The 25,433-nt window shown below is 40.7% G+C and overlaps 1 protein-coding gene across 4 annotated transcripts in view; it reads left to right on the top strand.

The window, feature by feature from the left end:
- The window catches only part of LOC109033208 (very long chain fatty acid elongase 7), a 66,825-nt gene that overhangs the window by 20,260 nt on the left and 21,132 nt on the right, over positions 1 to 25,433 (top strand). For all 4 annotated transcript variants that reach the window (XM_019045726.2, XM_019045725.2, XM_019045724.2 and 1 more), the window contains exons 2-3: positions 8,668 to 8,804; positions 20,368 to 20,558. In XM_019045726.2, coding sequence (XP_018901271.2) covers positions 8,668 to 8,804; positions 20,368 to 20,558 — 328 coding nt within the window. The remainder of the gene's footprint in view (positions 1 to 8,667; positions 8,805 to 20,367; positions 20,559 to 25,433) is intronic.

Below are 25,433 nucleotides of genomic sequence, written 5' to 3'. Positions count from 1 at the left end.
GGCTGCCGGCGAATCCCATCCCGTCATTTCCTACCTTATACCGTCATTCCACGATTTGGCAGGGCATCCTCTACGTTTTCTGATAGGAGGGCCCAGCTCAGAATCCTGCCTTGTCTGCTGCCATTTCAATTACGGCATAATTTCATTAGGTAGGTACCTTGATACGCTGAAAAAAGGTTGGATTATTTTGGCTCAAGTACCCGCATTTGAGCTCTACTCCAACTTATTGAATTAGCACGAATTAGTTATTACATCCAACAAGTTTGCTGTGCAGTATACCAATAGGTCTGTGCGCAACACCAACTATTTGGGTTATCAGTTGAGTAATGAGTCGAAATCAGCCAATTATTTTATTGTTGTGATTATTACTTGAAATTTCTCCGAAAAAGCAATGAATCTCGAGCCCGCCAAAGCAAAACTGAGTCCCTGCAGAATATTGAAACCAGGCTTTACGAATTTCAACGGTATGTCATAGCTCCAAACAAATTTTTCTTAGGAACTTCCTTAGCTAGCGCAAATTAACACAAACTATTGAAAGATCTGGGCATTGAAGGAGTCAGGAGAGCTCCTTACATTATCGCAAAGCACTCCGTCCGTATAAAAAAAAGTCAAGGAATGAAAAGTTTTGAGGCTCTAATATGATACCTGTCTCAGCAATTCCTGTATCAAACTAATTAATGTACCGAGGCGAAGGAAGCTCAACGACCTAGCTCGGTTTTTCTCTGATTAAAGAATCGAAAAGAAAACAAACCCTGAAAAGCGGGGGGAACGATGTTGAGTTACGCCCACCGGCTCCCGTACAGCTTCTCTGTCCACATGTGCGTATACAAGCCACGTGTGCATCTAGCCCAGAGCCCGATGCACGTGGAAATTTTTATACCAAACCTCGCCGACGTAGGTATTTTGATAGAGATAACCGGCTTCAAAATTCGTCGCTGGGTTTTTTTACCTTGAAATCGGGTTACAGCGTTGTCGTTGAGTTCATAATTTTTAGTATTTCTTTCGTGATGAATTTTAAAATCGGCGATTTCGACTTTCAATTTGACAGATATGTAGACTAGCCGCCAGCCGAAACAAAGACATTGCCTTGGAGGACCAGGGGGGGGGGGGGGAGGAGTTGGGTACCGGAGGCACCAACACCGATGACCAGTGACCCCCGAAGTCTAGAGACCCGCACGCAATTAAGCTCTGAAAATCCGTGCATGATGCTAAAAGAGCGTGAGCTGCAACATTGCCTCTTTTCCTGAGTAAAGATCAAATTCAGTTTAGCTTTTTTAAAATTTCAAGGTCAAAATTAACTATTTCTTCACTTGTATGATAGGGATTTTATTGTCAATGTCCACTTCTTCTTTGGACCGTTTCCTTGAATCAAAAAGAAAATTTGTCTTTGTAAATATATTTCTTGAACCCAGTGTGCGTACATCTCTTAAAAAACTTTTAGGTTAAGGCCAATTAAATATAAACATTTCTCTAAAAGAATAAATTGTCTTTCAGATACTTGCATATAATGAGAATGATCGTTTCGCAACGTTTGATTTGCTGGTTACCGATCATCGCTCTTAATGAATGAGGAACGCTTGTGTCTTTCGAAAATGAAAAATGAAGTAAAATATCAAAAGTACAATGTTCATCAATAAAGGAATGACTAAGGGGGGAAAGATGTATACAAAACCAAGTTTTTATCATCGAAAATTTTCACAAAATGGGATCACGGCTCTCGCGTTTTTACTTCCTAAATAGTGTTATTAAATTAGCCTAAAAGCTCGAATCAGTTCTCAAATTTTACTCGTCAAACGTTCTTCAATACCATAACAAAAAGTATCACAAGGGGTCGGGCCGAAATGAGCGTCAAGGAGTCGGATTTGCGAAGTTTATTTAAACTCAAAAAAAAACATCAATGATGGACGAATGGCATTAAATACGTTTCACAGTGAATGAGTAATTATTTATCCTGGTGGCGTTGAGTTGGTGGCTGTGCAAATTGTGTTACGATGCGGACAGTACCGGATCGCTGCTTTATTTACCCCGCGTTGAGTCTAATGCATTCTAGCCGGGCATGAGGTAATGAAATCAAGCCCCGAAACCACGCCCACTGCAGCTTACATTGCAAAAATCCCCCGCCTTCTGTCGCCGTTATGGCGCAACGCTTCCAGGTACCGGGCTACGGTGCTGGCCCCCAACCTCGCGCATCCAGATTCAATCACACGCCAAAGTCACACTAATCGGACGTATTTCTGCCAAACAGAACTATGACCATTATCATGTGGGCCCTCTTATGCATATGGACCGAGTTTATCAGAAAGGAACAGGCCCGCCACAAGGGGGGGGGGGGGATACTGGGTCCTTGGTACCGGGGCCCGGGCCCTGGAGGGGCCCGTGACGCAGGTGACAAACCACTACGAATTCATGTGTAACCCTTGTCTCGTAGGGAAAAGTGAAAAAATTACCCTAAAAATTCCGCAAAAGGTGAATAAAGTTTCAAAAACACGCTAGGGCACTATACAATTTTTCTTACTTTTTTAGAGATTTTCAAGATTTTGAGTATATGTAGAATGATATTTTTAGTAACTGTGTTTCATTTTCTTCCGTTGTCGGATGCTAAGAGGCTCCTTTCTGGGCATCCTCGACTTCAATGGCTTAACTCCCTTGCCATGGACGTGCGAAAGGGGAGTCCAGGGGGGCCCGGCTCCCCATAGAATTGAAAATTATCATCTGCCCCCTCAAAAAAAAATTTATAGATGTTTTGAATGCAACAATTCGAAAGTTTTTGGTGCTGAAAGTAAACAAAAAGGCGTAATTATTCTGCAGAAATTGATGGAAAATCTCCATCATAAGAGCTTCATAATAATGCGTCCAAATAAATTTAAAATTTCAAAAAGTTCCCGGGGGAGGCCCCCCGGACCCCCCCCCCCTCCCCTGTGCTAGGGGCCCGGGCCAGATAATTGGTACCAGGGCCCGAGATGGGATGTGGCGGGCCTGGAAAGGAACCAACCCTCATTTTTAAAAAAATTGAGTTAAGAATGTTTTTGAGTTCCACTAGCCGTATATTTCCTCCTGCCAAAAAATGAAAGTTGAAAAAGAGAGTTTGAAATTATCGGGAGAGTTTCCAATATTTTTCTTCCAATTTTTTAGACAATTTTGTACGCAATTTCATCTAAATCCTCTGAAACTTTTAAGGAAAAATATGATCCACTTTCCTCAAAAATACGTGTTTTATCCGGGGAAATTTGGCAACTCTCGAATGTTCATACGGCGTTCTTCCTTAGCACGGCAGTGTCGGTGTTGGTTTCTATGTTGATGCTGTTGCTGCACCGACCGCGGCGCGGCACCGGTGGCGGCTTTGGCTGTTGCATCATTAACGACGTCGCGTCCGTCGCTGCCGACGCGATACCGGCCACTTCTCCCGAATCCAGCATCCAAAGTTGCATCACATGCAGATACCTGCATTCCTCATTTCGTCGACATTTATCTTGAACTTAAGCCGACCCCGGCCTCCGCTCCCAGCCCCTCCCCCTCCCCCTCCGTCCCCGTGCCCCTTTTTTCGAGTGCGATGCACTCTCCACCGCGTTTTTTCCACCGACTCGCCTCACAATGTCAGCAGCACCGTGAAAATCTAGGATAGAATCCCAGTTTATTCATCGATTCAGCATGCATGACTCTTCATTGAATATAGTCCGAAAATTTGAAAGCTTGAAGTTCCCACAAGAATCGGAGCCGGAGCATTGATGATCGCAATTGAACGGATTATTTGAAAGGAGGGCGTGACTGCCAAATTTTCAGAAATTGAATTTTTGACGGGATATTATTCGTTAAGGGTGGACGCATCATTCTACCGAGTGATCCTACCAAAATTGATCTTTAAAGGTCTTTTTTAACTTTAAAAAATCTGCTCAGTAAAAAAAAAGGCTTGATTTCCGAGCATGGCATGTTGATTTTTCATTGATAAGTTTAAAATTAGTGTGTATTTAAATTTACACTTTGCCTTAAACGAGCATTCAAGGCTGTGCAAAATTTAATTTTGAAGTTTCTAAGGCTATTGTGACTATAAAGATTAATTTTGAATAACCTCTTTTTTGAAGGAACTGAGACAAAAGAATCATTTATCTTTCAATTATTGAAGCTCACCTTCTCAGAAAAAGATAGGGAATTCTCGAGGGCGGCCAATTCAGAACGAACACTCTTGAAACTAAGAAATTAATTCGGTGGTTCCATCTCGTTCTCTCACGAATGTGTTCCTCTTTTTCAAGAAGGTATACAATTATCTGATGACATACATACTGAATCTGTGAGAGATTGAATATCTTAAAATGCTGTTTGGAACAGAGAAAGAGTTCTCATCCACTAAAAAAAGGTTTTGCGGAATCAGGGGCCCGTACGAAGTCATGAATCGGTTCGGCTGTTGCCTCTATCTGAACGCATACTACTTAATCGCATTACGTATAAATATTACCTAATTATTGGTTTTTTATGGAAGTGAAATTAATTGGCCGGGTTTTACCGCAACCGTTGAAAAAATCTCATTGACGAGGCTCTTTTCTTCTGTCAGTGAAACTAGTGTGGTTAAATGGCTAGGTTGGCCTCAGGCACGTACAATGTCATCCCCGATGCTTGGGAACTGATGCCTCGCAGACAATTATTATCTTGCTGATATAATCTTTATGATTCATTCATTCTTTCCCGCTATTTCTTCCCAGCTGGTTACTTGCTTCCGGAAATGTTTACCCAACTGAATCGATTACTTGCTTGTTCGGAGACTGCCGAGGGTATTTCCGCTTTTCTGTCGTGTGTATCCTATACAGTTGCCTATTTGCACGGAAAAATATCCACAAATATTCATTCGTGGGACACATTATCATTGTTTCGAGAAGAATGCAGTTTAAACGACATTTCAATACATTTCTGAGCGTAGTCTTAACAAAATTAGTCAATTTTTAACCGACATTATTCTGACGCTTCAACTCATCATTTTTTGTCATAGTTTGATTGGTGTATTTTTGCACTAATGTCCACGATGTTTGAGGTCATTGGCAGGTTATTAAGTTTAATTTAGTCGTACACTCTAAATTACTAAAATATAATTCTGGTTTTTTAATATTAAGTGGAGATATTGTGAATTTTCATTTTTTGTCATAATGCGTTCCGAAGATCCAATAACTGAATTGTATGAGTTTTGCAGTCATTATTAGCTCTTTACATTTTTAAAATATGACCCAGAAATTGTCATTTAGAGGCTGCTCCGCGTAGGGCTCATTGCAGAGAACGTACCCTTTAGTTATTTTCAGAACGAAAAAACATGCAATTAGACTCAGCCATAAATAATTTCAAAATGATGACAATTTTTGACACTTTTCTACCCTTGCGTTTAAGTCTCCGAACAATACCATATCGCAGGGGTGTTTTGGACGGTTTTCTAATCTCTCTCCCCTCTTCTTTACTTTCAACTGTGAGCCTATTTTAAGTTAAATAAAGATGCCAGATATTTTAAGATAAAGAAAGATGCCAGATTTTACTTTTGCACTGAGTTGAATGAAAGATATGTGTGTTTGATTTGTTCCGGCTTCTCTTGCAAGCTCTGTAATGAAGTGAGGAGATCGTGATGTTCCTGTTCATCCGCCAGGTAATTGATGGTGAAGTCTAGGAAATGAACTATTGAACTCCTTCAATGCGTCGTGCAAGTCTCGCGGGTCACCAAAACTTCCTGTTAGGTTCCAATCCTGCTGCATCACCTTCAAGGCTGAAAAAGTCATTCAGTTTCACCTCTTCATTGAGCAGAGATGTAATACGGACCCAGAGAAATTCAAAACAGTCTCAGCTAACATAATCCTTGGAAAAATGTCAGCCTGGAGTATATCGATTTATCAAACCCTTCCTGAATTCTGACGATCAAGGAATTTAAGGATGAGAGAAACTTCATTTCAAAAATCATTTTTTACCTGCTAAACCCCAAGGTCAGGGTTTTCTGCATTTGCAGAGTATTTTAATATTCTCACTGTCGGGGCTAGTATTTGAAGACTTTATTTGAAATTTGTAACCGAATATGTCGGAGTACAACCGATTTAAATCAGTATCTGTTTTTGTTCTGCTAAAATCAAGGATAATATGTTAGATGTCGAAACCCATTTACCAGAGTTTTGTGCTTTTTACCATACTAAAGGTAGGTGTCGCATATCACTATGATAAATCTTATTGGAATTCCATTTATATCAACCGACAGTGCTGTTATATCAAAAATCAAAATTATTTTTGGCTCAGATCACTCCCTTTTAATAAAAATTCTCGATTTTAGTCGATGCTGATAATGTAAACCGAAAAAAAAAACTATTTTAAAAAGTTGACTCCGGTTTTGTCGGTTCTTTTATTTCCTACCTTTCTGAACGCTTGAGGTAAAATAGTCAAAATAATGGTACTTTGTCTCCATAAATCTCTCAGGAGCAACAGAACTCAACGACACTGCGTCGTGTACTGTTGCAAGTTACATTCTATAAATGGTTTGGAAAGTAACTGCAAGTTGTTTCAAAATACTGACGAAATTGCACCGACGGTGAGCTCCTGAACTCGTAACTGAAACGCTATGATGCGGTTTATTAGTGTGTCTCTTCCTTCCATCGGGTTGTCGGTCTGTGGCATTCGCCTCGCAAGCACCTGAGGTCTCGCAGTTTTCACGGTCAACTTTTCTCAGCTGATAACAGTCTCTTTTCGCGATCTAACTTGACACTTAACTCAAGAATACTTTGTCCGATGTCACTCAAATAACGCTTTTCGTGTCCACCAGTCACACACTTAGTAAGCAATCATTGGTTTTTATATTGCCGCTTCGTCTTATCATAACACTATGGAAGTTATAATGCTGGAATATATATTTTACACTTATACAACCCATGCGCATTCCGTTACTTTGGCCGCCATTCCGCTGTTAGCCTCCTTCGCTGAGGTCATTGCGGCGCGGGCTGTATTATCAGGAGGGTTCGGGTTCGATTTCTGGTCCGGTGACAAACATTTTATAAACTCAAACAACGATTTTCTCTTACACCAGTTCACGAGTTGGGACTGAAAGGGAGGTGGCTTCAAACGGAGGATCTTGAAAGAAATGAAAGAAAGTTTCAGTGAGTTTTTGCCACTCGTTAACAATTATAAAAAATGTATGTGGACGAAGTATCTTTTTGAAAGTTGACTAAAGTCTACGTTTCTTTTTGGGTACAATATTTACGTATGAAAAAAAGTATTGCGATGAACCAGTATGAGAGTAATAAAGTAAAGTTCAGGCTTAGCTATACCATTCATTCTAGATAATTTTTGAAAATTTTTTCAGTTTATGCAAAAGGAAAGGCTCGTTAGACCTTCATTTTAGATACTTACTTCCAAGCAACACTTTGTATTAGGATACAATTTACCTGAAATGAGGTGACATATGAGCGATTTTGACTATTTTCAAATCGTAATAAATAATGTTTGATTTCCTCGAGGGCACAGAACTACCTCGAATTTAGACTTTCTCTTCTTAAAATACTTCATATATCAATGAAAATATTCCATTAATTAATGTCACTAAACATTGACTGAGAGGATCATTTTGAAGATTTACCAAAATTATAGCAGAGCGTGTTCGTTCATGCAATTTGCATATTTATCGTTGCATCGCCTCGAAACTGGTGTCAGGGCCAAAGGCTGACTGAACTTTTGTACTTTAAAAAAAGGGCTATAATTAGTAACGTGAGTCTGACCTACCTCAATCTGTTTGCGTGTGCAGCAGCTTGACCTGCGACAAGCAAGATATTAACTGTGAGTGGAGGAACACTCCTCCAGATGACTAAATCCTACTAAAATAAGAAAATAATTATTCCTTCAGATGTTTGGGATGTATTGAAATGAGACTTCAGATAATGCAATGCATTCTTACCAGGATTATACCCTCGTATGAGAGTTCAAGACACCAGTAAAAGACCCGCAAAATGCATACGCAATGATGTCGGCTTAACCTTATTGACTTTCTGCAATCCCTATAACAGCGTTTGTCTCGTCGTATTATTAAATATCTATGACTAAATATACCCGTTCTCGATTTTTACGATAAACCCACGCATTTCTCTGAATTTTTCTGCAAAATCGATGTGATTTTTTGACATATTCGTACTTTAAGTTCTACTTTTTACGAGTATTTTTTGTTTTGAATACAAATTCATTTTAGGGCGAAACAGACTCATCTGTGATTAAGTTAATTGCGCAGGTGTAACTTAATATGGCATTGATCTAGGTGTTGTTAATTCACAACTCGGATCAGACATTTTGCAAATCAAGCGAATCGATACAAAATAGAATAAACGAATTCGCTACTCTATCATTCCCAATGTCTCAGTATTATTATGTGATTCCCTCTTTAAGTTTCTATTTTTTTGTTTCTTGTCTAACAATTGGTTCGTTCAAGAATTACATGATGTACTTCAAATGCTCAGACGAACAGACGATGATAGATGCGATAACACTTAGACATAAATTACACGTACATACTTTCATGTAATCACAAGATTTTTAAGAAAACTTAGTTCTTCACAAGTCGATATGCTACAGCATATTTTATTTATTCAAAGCTTGGATCTATTTGCTCTTCGGAAAAATATTTATGTGTTAAATGATGATCACGCCTTGACTCTTATTTGGTTTTTGTTTCAGGTTACAGGAGAATACGTTAGCACTAGTCTTTTGCCAAAGTGAAACACAGACATTTGATGATCTCCGGAAAATGTCTAGTTTAGGATTAATTAACTTTGCTGTGGATAGGTACCATTATTTAGTCGACACAATAAGCGGTAAGTTATTTTGTATTACATCGTTTCTCAATAAATCTACCCTTAATTTTCAAAGAATTTGCTGTATATTTGTCTTCCAATGTTTCAGAGAATTTTATTCGCTTTTTGAAATAAAGTAAGTGAAGATTTCAAGGAACAATATTTCCAACTTTGCTCAAAAATGGAGAATTTGCAGGTGTCTGAAATTGTGTGAATTTCATGTTTAAGAAGGAACTGCTGAGTGAACTGAACATGAGAATATTCCCCGTTTCTAAAATGAGCAATTATTAGAGAGAAGATGACCAAAATATATTATGAGCTAAAATGCATGTATTTAAATGGGGAATGCCACCTGATGACGTCACAAGACATGAGATTTTCTTTCTTCTAAATTCAAATTTTTACAATTTTCTAAATCAGAAAAAACAGCATGAAAAATACTCTGTACTCAGCTCACTAAGCATCATAAAGGGGAGAGAATTTTCGTGAAATTGAGGCACTGGATGCGAATAGGGCGCTCCTTAGTTGCAATGTTTCAGAGTCTCCTCTAATATTTCATTCATTGTAAGGAAAGTGAATGCATCCATTTCACTAAAAATTTCACTGAATATTCCTTATGATTCTACAATTTTCCATGGAAAGAATTCTGGCAAAATCACCCATTAATTCCTCTCCAAGGGATTAATTAGCAACCTGGATTCTGAAACAATGCAATAAAGAAGTGCCCTTTTCGCATCCAGTGCCTCAATTTGTCTATTGCTGTTCTATTAGGGGAAATTTGGCAACTCCTGAGGGCTCATACGACGTTTCTCCTTAGCACGGGAGTATGGGCATTTTTGACCGTGGAAGGGGCGCTGGAGGACGACCGCATCCGAGGATTCGGACGTGGAGGTCCGAGCGCGGGACGCTGACCAGCCGAGCGGCCCGACCCCGGCCCGAAGCCCCCGGCGGCGGCGGCGGCGGCGTCGCGACGCAACCGGGCGCCCTGGCTCCGACGCCCGACGCCCGATGCCGATCCCGCGTCCTTGCCGCCGGGATCTGTAGGCCACGCTCACGTGTTTGGCGTGCCACCGTTCTCCGTCGACCGCTCCGCTCGACTGTCCCGTCCTGTTGCATCTAGGGCGCCCAACACCGCGTTCCATGTTGCCAATTCCCATTCTGCAGTGCTAAGGAAGAACGCCGTATGAACATTCGAGAGTTGACAAATTTCCTTCGATAAAATGTTTATTTTTTAGGGAAGCTATGGATATTTCCACTTGAAATTTTTAGGAATTATAGGTGAAACTGCGAACGAAATTATCTGAAAATTTGAAAGAAAAATATTGACAGATTTTCCCGAAAATCCATGATTATCAAAGGAAATTTGGCAACGCCTGAAGGTTCACACGGCGTTTTTCCTTAGCACAGCAGTATAGCACTCTCCATTTTTAACACAAAACACAAAAATAGCCGGAATAATTTAACTAGAAACACAAGAAATCGGGTAACCGAGGTTGAAAAACAACGAAACACCAAGCCGGGGATGTTTCGGGGTGGTTTGAACCCCTCCTCAACCAGGATACAAAAATTCATAAGAACTCATCAAAACCAAAATACCTAGATCTCCATTTCGTGATAGAGAAAACCCGCATTTTTTGGTTTTCATGATTTTTTTTATATATTTTTGTTTCCTGGTCGCGGAGAGGGTTGAAATCTCTCCATTTTATTTATTTACTTTTTTGGGAAAAATCTTCCTGAATTTTTACATTATGTTTTGTTAAGGTCGGTTTTATTGCATTTTTTTAAAAGACAATCCACGAAAATATCGATGGACAACGTGCGAGATCACGTATCTCCCGTTTGCGACATTGCAGACTTTCTGCCATGCTTCAGTTTTTCATTGTGAAACTTGTCAACTTTATTTCTTGAAAACTTCCTTGATTTTTCCCCTCTGTTGGGAAAATATTCTGTTTTAATTTTGAGCTGTGAATTTGACTTTTTTTTCTTCGAAAAAATAAATATGATCAGAGATTTTGAAACACCGCGATGGATATATGTGGTTTCGTACTTCAGCCATTGATATTGTTGGTCCTCAGTCAGATGAATCGAGTATACCTAGATCTCATCTCTTTGTTTCGGATCTCTAATTAACACAAAGAATATATCTTTAATGAGCGTCATTCCTTTGGTCAAACCACTCGATTTAGTACGCAGTATATACAGCCATCTCGTTGCTATTGCACTACATAGTAAAACTTCGTCCTTCTGCTCAAGATAACTCGTGGTGACCTCTACCATGGGCGAAAGAGACATCAACAGAATAATTGCTCGCATACAGCATGCGATTGTATCAGCGGTATGAAAACTTATAATGCAACGCCATGCCATGCAGCCTAGGTTTGAAGTACTGATCAGCAGATCTTCAGACTCTTAGATTGGTTCGCCTCCATTCAATTACGATTGCTCAATTGACAGAATTTATTTGAAAACTATACTAATATAGGATCCTATATTAACTTACTATGATGACTTTTCTATTCATCGAAGAAATAAAAAAGGAACACTGGTAAAAAAAACCTCCTGGACCAATGCCGCGGTGCATTGACTTAAGAGTGCAGTTGCTTGTCGCCGGATTTAAGAGTCTTGAACTTTTGTTTCAAGCGGATTTTGCATTGATTCAAGTGGATTTTGCATTGATTCAAGTGGATTTTGCATTGATTCAAGCGGATTTTGTATTGAAACAAGAGTCCAGACTCTTAAATCCGGCGACAAGAAACTGCACTCTTGAACCAAGCGGTTTTTTTTTTACCAGTGAAGGAATTAAATTGATGAGTTAAAATGGAATGAGGCGAAAATAGACACACAGAATATGCTAGACCTTGCTACAAAGGGGTTTAGTCTTCTCTGCTTGCACAAGTAGCGATGAAAGTATCTGCGCAAGCCTATGATAAAGTCGAATTTTTGTCTTGTGCAGTGGCGCGGCGTTCTTTGCGATATATCGATTGATCTGTCACTTAAACCTATGTTAAAGGATCGATAAGCAGGATGTTAGCAACGGACACCTCAATAATCGGTTCTTTAATATAGCTTCAAATGGGGAGAATCGATAATCGTTCGCTCACGCCTCGTTATTGTACGCGAGTTCCCGGAGACTTTAACGCGCGGGTATAAAAGTAGCGAAGATCCTCGGTTCGTTCTACGCCCGGTTTGAACCCGTGTGCGTCGTCGTTTCGCAACGGTGATGTGCGATACTGCGCCAATAATGAAGTTTCGCTCTTTCTCCGTGTCCGTCTCATGTTCACCGTGCCTCCCATCGAAAGTTCATCTTGCATATCCTTGACATCTAACTCGAAGGGACATGACGTAATCTTCCTTCTTCTTATAAAGCCCTCCCAAGAGACGATCGTATCTGAGTGTTTTTCCTTATCTTTGACGTTTTTTGAGGGGTATATGGACGTATTTCTGCTAAACGGAACTGTGTGCATTAAGACAAGAGCCCTGAGATCCATAAGGATATATCCATGACAGGGCTCACGTCATAATGCACATAGTTCCGTTTGGCAGAAAATACGTCCACATAGCCGAGAAATACTCGATCAAAACTGGAGTTATTCCTGTTTGCAACTATTCTACCGTGCTAAGGAAGAACGCCGCATGAGCCTTCAGACGTTGCCAAGTCTCATTCGATAAAAACAGAATATACTGGAAAAATTCTGAATATTTATTTCCAACATTTTCAGACATTTTGTATGCAATTCAATCTAAAGTATCTAAAAATGTCAAGGAAAAATACCCATAAATGTCGTTAAAAATACGAGCTTTATCAAGGGAAATTTGGCAACTCTCGAATGTTCATACGGCGTTTTTCCTTTAGCACGGCAGTATTAATAGCCATAAACTTTTGACCTATTGAGCCCGCTTGAAATTGTCGTTTGCTGGTATCCGGTGACTAAAAAAAACTTTTCCCGGACGCGAAAAATTTGAAAAAAGGGATTCAAACTCCGTAATTTTCTCACTAAAAAGAGGTTTTCAGACTTTTCCAATGTGACCGCCGTGATTTTCGTGTCTGTTCTTTGAGAGTCTATTGAAATCCTCCTATAATAACAAAAATGATTCCCATTGATAATAAATTTAATGGAATTGAGCAATAACAAAATAGGTATCATGTAAACACACATTGACAGAAGTTTTACCCAGAAAATCCCAGTCAAACCTCCGATAGTAAATAAAAATATAAACCCTGTAAACCACAGAACAAGATAACTAGACTCATTAGATTTTATTCCACCTACAGTAGCCTCTTACCTAAGACCTGTTAATGATGAAAACCCACATTTCAATCATAGAGCAGCGGAGAAATGCCAATTCCTCCATTATGACCGGGAGAATATCTAGCATCTTCATTCCGATCTCAGAAAGAGCGGCGAAGATGATCAAGGGTGAGATGAGCCGGGATCGAGTGCCCCCGCTGAACAACTGGAGCGATGACTAGACCGAGGTTGAGCAGATTCGAATGTAGTTCAAAGACAGTAATGCAGATCAATTGAACGGTGCGGTTACGATAGGAGAGCATTTGAACTCGGAGCTTATAATTGCGTGCTACATGTGAGAGTGACCGATACACGCCGCTGTGCTGAGTAAAAACGACCTATCTACGCGGTCGTTGCTTGGCTTGGCATCGCGTTTGTTTGGTCAGTGCGAGGTTGAGCACCCGACAAGTGGACAACATCTACACACAAACAGTTACATTGCCATGAAAAGACCTTTGGCGGAACATTATCATTCCATACCTAACGGATAAACGACTGCTTCTCTCCATTGCTGAAGCGCTTACGCAATCCGCCGATTCCTGAGAGAAATAGAAATAACTCTCGCGCCTATAGAGCTTTGATGCCTTCTTTGGCTGTTTCTCATTTTCTACGCACCTCTTCTTTCTAGCTTTACTTTTTCAAGAATCTTTTTACACATACACTGGAAAAAAAACACATTGGATATAGAGTCCAGACTCTTAAAAACATCGATAAGAAAAAATACTCTTATTCAATCAGATTTAAGCTTAAATCAAGAACCAAGCCTCTTGATTTGAGCGGATTTTCTTTTGATTTAAGCTTAAATCTGATTGTATCAAGAGTCCTTTTTCTTGTCAATGTTTTCAAGAGTCTGGACTCTAGATCCAATGTGTTTTTTTTCCAGTGTACATTAAGTCGCTTTCACAGCGCAGCCTCGCGCTCTGCGACGCTCAATCACCATTGCCCCCTACCCTCCCAGAGATCATCAGGCAATTTGCACCTTCTGATCTCCTCCTCCACCCCTTGTCGCCAACCTTCCACAGGACGTCCACGCCGTCGCCTTCCGGGAGGAACCCAATCGAAAACCTGCTTGGGTAACCGATCGTCTGCCGATCGTAAAGAATATTTTTAATATTCGAGAATTTTTGGTGCATTACTAGGCAAATTTTCCTGAAAAAATTTAAAATTAAGAGTTTGCCACGACTTAAGTAACATACTCTACTACACAGTTAAAAATTTCGGAGTGAAAACGGAATGTATTTGATTCCTTAGCCTATATTGTTCCTAAAGAGTGAAACCCGCTCCATATTTGAGTGGAGTGAATTCCACAAACATGAGTTGATTTTGCACTGTAAGAGCACAGTTTCCTATTTATTGTTCGAATTTTTTGGGAGCAAAGTAGGCTTTGGAGTCAGCTGCACTTCACTTGCTAAGATTTGCAACACTGTATGATAATTTAGATAATTCTCTTAGTTTCTAAGGATACAAAAGCATTTAGTCTATTTGAATCGTCATGTCAACGGTGCAAACTCTCAAAAACGTGCGTACTTCGTTTGCGGTGTTTTAAAATTTCCGCTCCTATTTTATTTTTTAAAAGAGAAAAATTCAACAATGTTTTTTGAAGTTTTAAACAGAATTTTGTTTTGCACAGAGAAGAAAAACCACAGCAGTTGTTTTAAAAACTGCCGCTCATGAATAGTTTTGAATTTAGAGAATACAGAGAGGCAATTGGACGTATTTCTACCAAACGGAACTAAGTGCATTAAGACATGAGCCCTGAGGACCCATATGAATATACGCACAACAGGGCTCTAGTCATAATGCACTTAGTTCCGTTTGATAGAAATACGTCCAATTAGTCTGCAACGTCACAAACCGAGATGTGTGGTTTGGGAGTTTCATCATCCATGCTATGCCAGCCGGAGAGATCCCTCTCTATGAACAATACGGTGGCATGTCGGTTCGTTGAGTACTACCGCTTTGCGTCAATTCCAGAAATGGAAAATTTTAACTTTTCGCCAGTGACAAGCGACGGTGGGTCCTGAAGCCAGGTGGCACAGCAAGTTGGTGCGATCTGAGGAGTAGTGCCAAGAGAGACCAACCCAGTTGTCGAAGTGAGCGTTTAACGGGCGGCGTTGCATACAAAGCAACGATAACTAGAGCACTTGCAATAAAAACAAGGCATCGATGTTGGCCCACACCTAGTGACCTATAGCCGCGACTCCGCGACAGTCCACCGGGCATCGAGGATTGCCAAATCGAGCGAATCCGAGCGGACTCGACGAGAAACGTCTGGACGCTCGAGGTTCTCGATGCAACAGCGCCCGCCCGCTTGGGCTAGGTCGGTGTTTATCCTCCGTTGACCGCACCGATGAATGAGGAACTTATTTGTAACACATCTGACCGCAGTTGCAAAACGCAACAGTCAACGGCAACGGGGCAACGGCATTCCCTTCGCGCGCTTTTTCGCAACGGCATCGCGTGTTTACGCATCCAGTAATGCCGGTTCTGGGTAACGAGGTGACTTCTTGCCCAGTACTGCCGTGCTAAGGAAGAACGCCGTATGAACATTCCAGAGTTGCCATATTTCCTTCCATAAAATGTTCATTTTTTCAAGAAAGTTATTAATATTTTTCCGTTAAATTTTCAGAATCTTTAGATAAAATTGCGAACTAGATTACCTGAAAAATTGGGAGAAAAATATTCATAAATATACCAGGAAATTCGAGTTTCATCCCAGGAAAATTGGCAACGCCTGAAGGTTCATACGACGTTTTTCCGCAGCACGGCAGAGTATTTCACTGCCCGCGCCACTTCACCCGAGGAAAATTAGCATTTGAGACAACACCGTCTCCAGAGGCCCCTTAAATAGACGTTTTTCCAGGTTCTAATACCCACATTCATCACCATGCGGAAATACTGCCGTAATTTCCAAGGCCGGATGTTGTCGAGGGCAAAGGTCAGTGCCGTGGCGTGAATTGCGATATATCGATTTTTATGACGTTTAAACCTATGGAAAAGTATCGATGAACAGGGTGTTCGCAGCGAACACCTTAAGAATTGATTCTTTACCATAGGTTTAAATGGCATAACAATCGATAAATCGCAATTCACGCCACGCCACTGGCAAAGGTGCATAGTTAGAGAACAAATACAAGATAACGGGTAACTAAGGCTAAAAAAACAATAGACGGGACTTTTAAGGTTGGTTTCAACCCCTTTTTTGACTAAGAAACAAAAATATATAAAAAATGATCCACCCCGAACCACCTCGTATCTTCCCACGCGTTGTGTTAGTGGTTTTTTAGCTATGGTTACACGTTTTCTTGTATTTTCAGTTGCATTATTTGGGTCATTTTTGTGTATTATTGTCAGAGAAAAATAAAGACTGGTAACCCGGTAAAGATAGAGACTTCAACTCTAGAGGATTCTCCTTCTCTTTATGGACTTTAATAAGGTAGCAATAGGCATCTTACCTTCTTGTTGGCTGATGTCCTTCCGAATCGGCATTGTTCCCAACAAGTTTCCTGCGGAGAAATTTCTCAATCTGTTGCTCAACAATCAACAAGGAGGTAATTTCAAGGGTTGTGTGGTGGAGTCCCGAAAGGAGAAGTTTCCACCTATCATTAAGAGATTAATGAAGAGTCTCCCTGTATCCAGATGTATAAGTTCATTTGGGCATGATCGGGTGTATGATGATGGAGAAGTTTTTGATTTTTGATGTCAATGCATAAGAGGAATAAACAAAATAAGGTTTAAAATTACACCATGCAAGAAATTGCATAATAATAGCTTTTTCTATCGCTCAAAGACAGAGAAAGACAGAAATGATTGCAAAACTCATTACCCATTTTTCAAATCACTATTCTTCCGAATTCATTCTTCAAGAATTTTTGGACGTTTGCAGAGCGTGCGTTCACGAGCGTCTTAAATTTCAGGGTGGAAGCTGCTCAGAGCCATGAGTTGAGATAAGTCACGATATCGAGGATTTGGATGAGGAGGGTTTTCGTGTCTTGCGAGATAATTATTTGAAACTGACCGCTTTAAGATGGAGTAAATGATAATTCGTTCGCCTTCAGGCGGTTGGCGTCGCAGTGGCGAATTCAGGCATGCAATCAGCAACGGTAGCCGCGAACAGTATGTGTTTTCTGCCGTGCTAAGGAAGAACGCCGTATGAGCCTTCCGACGTTGCCAAGTTTCCTTCGATAAAAACCGTATTCACTGGGAAAATCGTGAAGATTTCTTTCCAAAGTTTTCAGGCAATTTTGTAGGCGATTAATTAATTTAATATAAAATATCCGAAAATGTCAAAGAAAAATGTGCATGAATGTCGTCAAAAATACATGTTTTACCAAGAGAAATTTGGCAACTCTCGAATGTTCATACGGCGTTTTTCCTTAGCACGGCAGTATGTGTGTTGCGCACACTGTCAAAATGCGTTTAGGGCATGCAACCTTGCGTAACGAAAGCCCTCCCACTCTTTCCATTTCAAGGATTATAAGCTTTCATGCTTAATTTTTTACACATCCCAAAATCATGATGAGCGGTGAAAATCTGCAAGAGTATTGTCCCTAACAATTTATGGAAACACTTTTGTTTTGCTTTGTTTCATTGAGGAAGATCATACTACTAAACATATAGTCATACGCACTATCGGGGACGCAGCTCTTCCCAATGGACAATTCGTCGCTTGGCTGACATAAGGGCGTAACTACACATTGAGGTGAACCCGGGAAAGCATTGAATTGTATGGAAGACAGGGTTCATTGCAGAGTGTAGTTACGTCCTTATTTCAGTTAGGCGACGAATTAAGGCAGCAACAGTCATGATCCCTATTCGGTAGATGATGAGCTTTGGGTGACGTAATGAGCCAAACAAGTTTACCAAACTTTGGTTTGTTCGCAGATCGAAATGCTCAACACGTTATTGAACATCCACATAGTAGGTAGATCAACAGTTGAATGTTGGAGTCCCGAAAGTAAAAGCTTCCACCATCGCCAAAATACCAGTCATGGTGTCATAATCGATGATCTTTGATTTTGCTCTAAGCATTTGGTTAGATCTGTTTTGCCCCCAGTGGGTGATGAGAGAGGAGGTGAATCGACACACGATGTTCAACAAGTGCATGTAGAGGACTGGTTACTTTTTACCTCGGCTTATTCCTAATTATTTGTCGCTAATTGCGGTGCATGTTAATGAGATGGTTGGAGGAGTTGTGTCAATAACGGGCATTTACAGACTCGTGCGCGTCGGATAGAATCGATTGACCCTGACTCAACATGACACTCATATAACCCGTTACGTTGACTTGACCTTACGTCGGTGCTTTCCCGACTATGAAAAAGGTCACCGTATTTTTCCACCTGGTTTTTCCGGTGAAAAGCTATTTTATGCACCAAGCTTGAAATGAATGTTTTTCATTTGTTCAATCTTTCAGTGTGTGTCTTATTTCCAAATTCAGCTACTTTGAAAATTGGTCCGTGGAGTTTTTCTTCTTGATAGAGTTAATGACTTAAATTTTTAATCTCTCGAATTCAATTGGTGTCATCGAACAAAAACAGGGAATAGCTTCAAACGTATGAAAATGAAGCATGAGCAAGACTCGCAATACAAGTTCAATAGTAGTTCAATTGTCCTGAAATCTGGCTGCAATCGTCGTTCATGAGTTTGTGTTTCAATGGGAGAAACTTGCCTTAGAAAGATATAAGGTGGATTTTTAGAAGTTGTGTTGTCAGAATTCAATTCTAAGTAGACATTTCGAGTCCTGATTTAAGAAAAATCAATATTATGTATATACGTGTATGTGCGGCAATACAAATCCGAGAGGTGCGGGCGTAAGATGTTGAAGTGATATTTTGAAAGAAGTGTGCTGAATTTTCACAGTGAGAGGCCTTTTCTTGAACCCACTTTTGAATTGTGTAAACAAGTTTTAAAACGCACCTATCCAGCCCTCCTTTCCTAGCACTTGGTAGTTTCTCAAACTAAAAGCTGTGCATGTTGCCTAAACAGACGAAACGAAGGCACTCTATATTGGCTGCCTTAAGAGAGAAATTTGCTCGGCACAATACTCCTTCAGGTAAATAGGGAAATAAGGGTGGAAAGGGGTTGAATAATAGAGGGGGTGGGTCTTTGAATTAATTATTAACTCCAGGAGAGAAATGGATAAAGAGGGAAGCAAGAGATAAAGAAAAATTCATCGAAAACGGGAGTTAAAAAGTGAGGAAGCAACTCTTTTCTTGGACGGAATTAACTCCTTTATAACCGATCTACGTGTGAACTAATGATTAGCGAGACACACGCACAACGCATTGTTATTTTCCCCCACGCCTGACGCAGCAACATGACAATAACCATGGTCAAGGTGCCACAGTCTATCTGCCGTGACACGATCTTTTAATTTTTCATAGTTCGTATCTCCGGCTTAAAATTCGTTTTATATGTCAGTGCAACGCATCTGTAACGAGTACAATGCTAAGTTCAAATCCGCTTATTATCTAGATGCAGGAAGTCCAGATAAGTACTATTGAACAGCGGCACAGGAGCCTCTGTAATGGAATTGCGATCATAGTTTTCGAGACAGCGAGACATTCCTGGCCACCCACACCAAGGTTGAATTTTGGCAATGTTATCATACCGACCACTTTAATTGGGTCTAATTATTTCAAGTGAGGTTTGCTTGAGTGGTCCTCCGTCCTGTCCTGTGTCGTGATGGATTTGAGTGCTTGCCTAGTGTCGCCATGACCTCTCTCTGCCAGTCGCAAAATGAGGAATTGGCCAAATAGGGAATTGGATTATGAAGACGGAATCCAATCTAAAGCGGAAATGAGCACATTCATAATGGAGAATTGATAGATCATAGTTTTCTTCCTCCTCGTGTGCCTGTGCAAACTTGAGAGCTAGTTTTTCACATTTTTGCGTAAATGACCTTCATTAAAAAATAAAAGAAATCTGTGATTAATTATAGAATTCTAAAATATCATTCTCGGATAGCCGTTTTAAATGCGAAGTACGGAAAGTTAAAGGCGACAAATTTTAAAATTAAGGAAGAGGACTGCATAATAAATTCTGGCAAGAAAGTTCTATGCTGTTAAACGAGTGCCGACCCAACAAATTCAGTCTATTCCATAATCTAACTAGCTGTAAGAACGAAACGAAAATTCGACAGTCAGTTCACCGATTATACATTGTGATCCTTCATTTTCATTTTCAAAATCGTGATACACTTGCTGATAATAATGTAAATAGAATAGCCTCCTTTCAATGCATTTTTTTTAAAGAAAAAAAGCGGAAAATAAGTTAACTTTTGTTTGTTTCAGACCCTCGAGTCAGCAGTTGGCCTCTCATGGATAGTCCTATTCCCACTTTGGCAATGGTGGTGACCTATTTATATGTAGCTGTATTTTTTGGACCTCGACTGATGGCAAATAGGAAACCTTTCAAATTGAACAATCTTCTGGTTATTTACAATGCTGCCCAAGTCTTATTTAGTGCCACAATGCTCTGGGAGGTATGTATCGTATTTTCTTCTCAACTTGTAATTTTTTTTCACGAAGTTAAATTTGAAAAATGACTATGATCGTCGCATAATCGACCCTCCGTGTTTTGTCGAGAGTGCTTGCTCGGTAAAAGAAGGAAGGCGATGTATCCCGTACGTCTGAAATGCTAAAATCAAGAAAAAATGGGAGTTCAGAAAAAGTGCCTTCAAATTAAAGGCTATGCAAATAACAACACTGTCAATTGCAAACATTTATTTACTCAAGTTCGCTCTCTCATTGACCGTGCCCCTTTAGTACCCATTTTCTGGTATGCATTAGTAATTTATTCCCAATGCAACTTAAATCACTCAGTCTATATATCAGCACCATTGGGAGAGTAAAGCTTCAAAAGTCGTTCAACATACGGCGGTTTTGTAAAGGCTGAAATCGGTGGCTCTTTTGCACTCTGATTAGAGAAACTTGCGCAATGAACTTGTGCTCAACGCACGTTCGAAGCTCATGCACCCATTTGTTGCCAGATTAACGCAAAAAAAACTTCAACGATCTCAAAACGCAGTAATTTTTTTTTACCAATGGACCTGTGGACTTCCACTTGATCTGTGTTTCGTGTTCAAGAGTTGATTTCCAAATTCCCTGCTTTGTGAATCATTTTCAGAGCAATATTTCGAAAAAAAGAACATGTGACGTTATTTTCTAGTTAACCATTGCCTCACTTGGCAAATTTATCACAATACCCACTCACAGGGTATCCGCGTATCACTTCTAGGGCAGCTTTCCACCGTCGCCAAGCGGTAAAGTTACCAGAACAGGTTATTATACCAAAAATTCTGAATTTTATTATGCTTGAAAACAATTTCTTAGAAAATTGTCAATTGGTCCTCTTCTGCAAAGGCTTTCACGTGGACATTCGGGAATAATAAACGAATTCACTGTTACGCTTTGAGTTTTATCTCTGCTTTGGCAACATCGTTGAAAGGTGAGTGCGACTAGTACCCTAGTTAGGCGTGAGTATGGATAATTAAACCATTATCTCAGTTTGGCATGTACGATCTGGTTCAGATTTTGTTCCCCGATACCGTACTGATGAAACACCTATCGCGGGCTCCACATCCAGACGCATTAACACACCTTCGAAGGAGCACTAACCGTGCAGCCTCCACTAATTTTGTTTCCGTCGAAGGAATTTGGTGATTTTGGTTTAGATTCTTGAGCCATGGATATGTTGAATCACCGAGATTCTCCGAAGCAGTGGCGACGCGTGAATGATCGATTATCGATATCTCCCCATTTAAACCCATGGTAAAGAATCGATTATTAAGGTGTTCGCTGCGAACACCCTGTTTATCGATCTTTTTCCATAGGTTTAAAGGCAGATCAATAGATATATCGCAAAGAACGCTACGTCACTGCCCAAAGATATCATCAACCTGTAAAAAAAATTAAAGAGGGCTTTCTGTTGCAGATCAATGACTTCAACACATTTATGAAGTGTAATTACGGTTGCAATGACAGTCTAATGATAGGCTCTTTCAACGTATCAAGTTATTCTCTAATGTCGTTTAGTCAAAAATAACACAGTTTGTGTTTGTAAATTTTTTTGTGATATGTACGGGTCTCACATTTTAAAATCAAAATAGTTTTGAGTAGATTAGTAAAAGGTTATTAATAACATTTTACGGTTTCAAAGGAAAGTTGACATATCCGCTTATATTGATGTGCTCATCCACCTTTAAGGAAACTGTTTCAATGGATCAGCTTTCAAAAAAAATAGGAAAAAAGGAAAAAAATTGGAGGCCTTTGTAACTTCAGCGTAGCGCGCTTATGCCCTCAGTTCCATTAGGACCTCACGGATCAGTTTTATTAGATCTGTCACTTTAGCTGAATCTTTCAGAGACCAAAGTTGACCAACATTATTCGAAGAGGGTTCACCACCAGTCGAGAAGTTAAACACATCTTCGGGCCGGTCGGGGGGGGGGGGGGGTGTAGAAAGGCCAAAAATTGCAAAAAATGACCTTTTTGAAGTCGTGGAGGAGGTGCGCCTGAAAGGTATGTTTCCATCTAAACTGACGACATCACTCGAGTAATCGATTTACCAAGTAGAGACCGGGACAAAAAATGCAGGCAGCCAGTGCGGGGGAATTGCAGTGGGTCGCCGATGGCCCCTCTGGTCGTGGTAAAACCGGTATTTATTCGAGCTGAAATATCCGACGCCTCCTTTTAGCCGGTGGCGCTGCGCCGTCCTGCAAAGCCGTATCCACTGCCCCACGTCGCCAAATATCCCTCAGCACAATATTCCTTAATTGAGATTGTCACCGATATTAGCGGCTCTGGTGCTTGCACTAGAGCTGCTATTCCGGACGGTCCCAGTTGGGGAGTATCAACGGACCATGTTACATTGGAGAGACCGCGTGTTGGTTGATGGGAATCGGCGCCATTTTCTGCTGTTTAGGGGGGACTGATTTTATTTTAATTGATATCTTTTTCCTGTGAGCGAATGCTATGTTGTGTAGTGTATTTTTGGAATCATGGTGATACTGTCAATAATTCAAAACGGGTCTGTGCTTTAATCTCGCACTGGAAAAAATGTACTTTACGTTTAAAATTTGAAAATTCAAATCTATAAGTTTTCGCGCTTTTTTCGAAGAATGCCGTGGTTGGAGCTTCCTAGTCATACTACTCGACATCAGCTGATAGCAAACAAAGGTTACCAAGGAAACCGTAAACGCGTAACAACTACCTACCGTCGCCAGAGCCGCTTTCCGACGCGAATGCGTTGGAGCTTTCTGCTTGTTTTTCCTTGAAATTTTTAGATACTTCAGATTGAAATGCTCTAAAAAATCGAAAGAAATAGATCCTTATATTTCTAAGAAAATTCAGGTCATGTGATATTAAATTTGATAACGTCGGAATTCTCTTAAAGCGTTTTTACTTAGGACGGCATCGTGGCATCGCGACGGGCACCCGGCACACTTTCTCGGGCATCGGCACCGCCGCACAGTGGATCGAGTCCACAGGAGAGGTCGGACATAATTCGGGAACTTTAAACGCTCATAACTCCGTTCATACGAACGTTCGGGTTCCTAAAAGTGGCTCCATTAGTTTCCTCGTAAAATTCTCTTTCAGAAACACCCCTTGAAATTTAAATGTGACGAAACAAACATCAAAATTGCCAGTTGGAGTCAAAAATTTCATCTTTGATTGACTGGATCCACTGTGCGGCACCGCGTGGTGGCATTGCATCACACAATTGTGTTAGATAATCCCCGAGCGCAAGTGGCTTGATCTTGAACTATTTTGTAACACCCCCCCCCCTCCCTGACCGGGAGAAAGGGGAGGAGAGAGGAGTGAGCGGCCTTGAAACTCATCCGCGGCCCGGAGAAAGTGTAATGAGCGTGTGCCGGATTCGGATTCGCGGCTACGGCCGCCGCGTCGCTCTCCCATTCATGACCAACTCATTATCGAATCGAGATGCCTCGCCGCGGACCACGGTTAGGGGCGCCGGGCCGGGGCTGTTATCTCATCGCTGAGGCGCCGCGCACCTAGCGCACTCCTTTCCTGGGCCTGGACGCGGAGGTCTCTCCGACTTGCCATTGATCCTGAGCCTCGTCGCGTCGGAATCCAGGTCGATTCGGTGACATTTCGCCGGCGACCTCGTGACCTCGACGCACTCCCGCGGCTGGCGCAAAGGACCCTGCGCGCAAAGCCAAGAGGTCTAGAGTCGCTTTAAAGTTCGTCAGTATTTGGATCAGTGACTACGAAAAGACAACAACTCGAAACAATGAAAATAATCAAGACACACACAAAACTGCAAATTAGGTGAAGAAGTTGGTCTAAGAAAAAGATTTTTTGTGCCTAAAATTAAATATTTAAGGAAACTTTACAAATACGGGACAAATGCGGTAACTTCAATGACCTCTATGAAAATTGTCTGACCTTAGTGAAGAGAGAGCATTTTTGAGATACCGAGTTGGTGTGTTTTCGTTCTCACTGATTCATTTCAAACAATGTTCAATTCGACCTTCTGAGCACGATAACCTTTCCAAATTAATGTCCTCACTGTATGGCAAATTCCAAAAAAATCGGACTTGAGGAACGATGTTTCAAGCATTTTACCACGCATCGTCTAGTGGACCAAATATATTTGGTCCACTAGACGAGGAGATAGACGACGATAGACGAGGAGAGGTTAGTGAAAATGTGTATGAACGGACGGCCCTTGGAAAAAGATTACTTGGACGATCGCTAAAAACGGAAAAACAGGAGCACGGGGATTTTGGATGATTAATTGTGGTGGTACCCCAATGACTCATGTTACTAACCCAAATATTGACTTATTGAAACCCCACCTTGAGTTGCGGTACGACCACAATTCATGGAAAATGGCCATATCATCCAAAAAACTGGGGTAGTATACCACAATTTTAGAGGTTATCCCCTAACACTGCTTTCCCCGTGAAGAGATGCACTTAAGGTTGACTTTTTTTCCACTGAAGATAATAAAATGTCTTACTATTGCTGTTATTTTTATTTTTGACGAATATTTTATACTGATTAGTGATGCATGTCCTCGGTATTTAAGAGCTTGACAAACAGGAGGGCCGAGCCTTGGTCGTCAATGGGAAAAAAGAAGACCATTTAGTAGAAATGTTACAACATCAGACCGATGTCCAAAGAAAACTGTTTTTTTCTTGCCGGTCTCGAAGATAATACAGAAGAAGACAATTAGACTTCTCCAATTAACAACAGCGGGCGGTGCAAAACATACACAGTGACGATCTCATATCTCCGTATGAAGAGGTGTGTGATAATGTGATAATGCCCAAAAACTCACTTTTTAGTCTCTTTTTCTTTAATTTGAGTACATACGAAGTTCGATTTTAAAAGCT

This window comes from Bemisia tabaci, chromosome 1 (assembly GCF_918797505.1).
Source record: "Bemisia tabaci chromosome 1, PGI_BMITA_v3".
In the NCBI taxonomy this organism is placed as follows: domain Eukaryota; kingdom Metazoa; phylum Arthropoda; class Insecta; order Hemiptera; family Aleyrodidae; genus Bemisia; species Bemisia tabaci.
The sequence above is the reverse complement of the archived record's forward strand: the minus strand, read 5'-3'. Positions and strand labels throughout refer to the sequence as shown.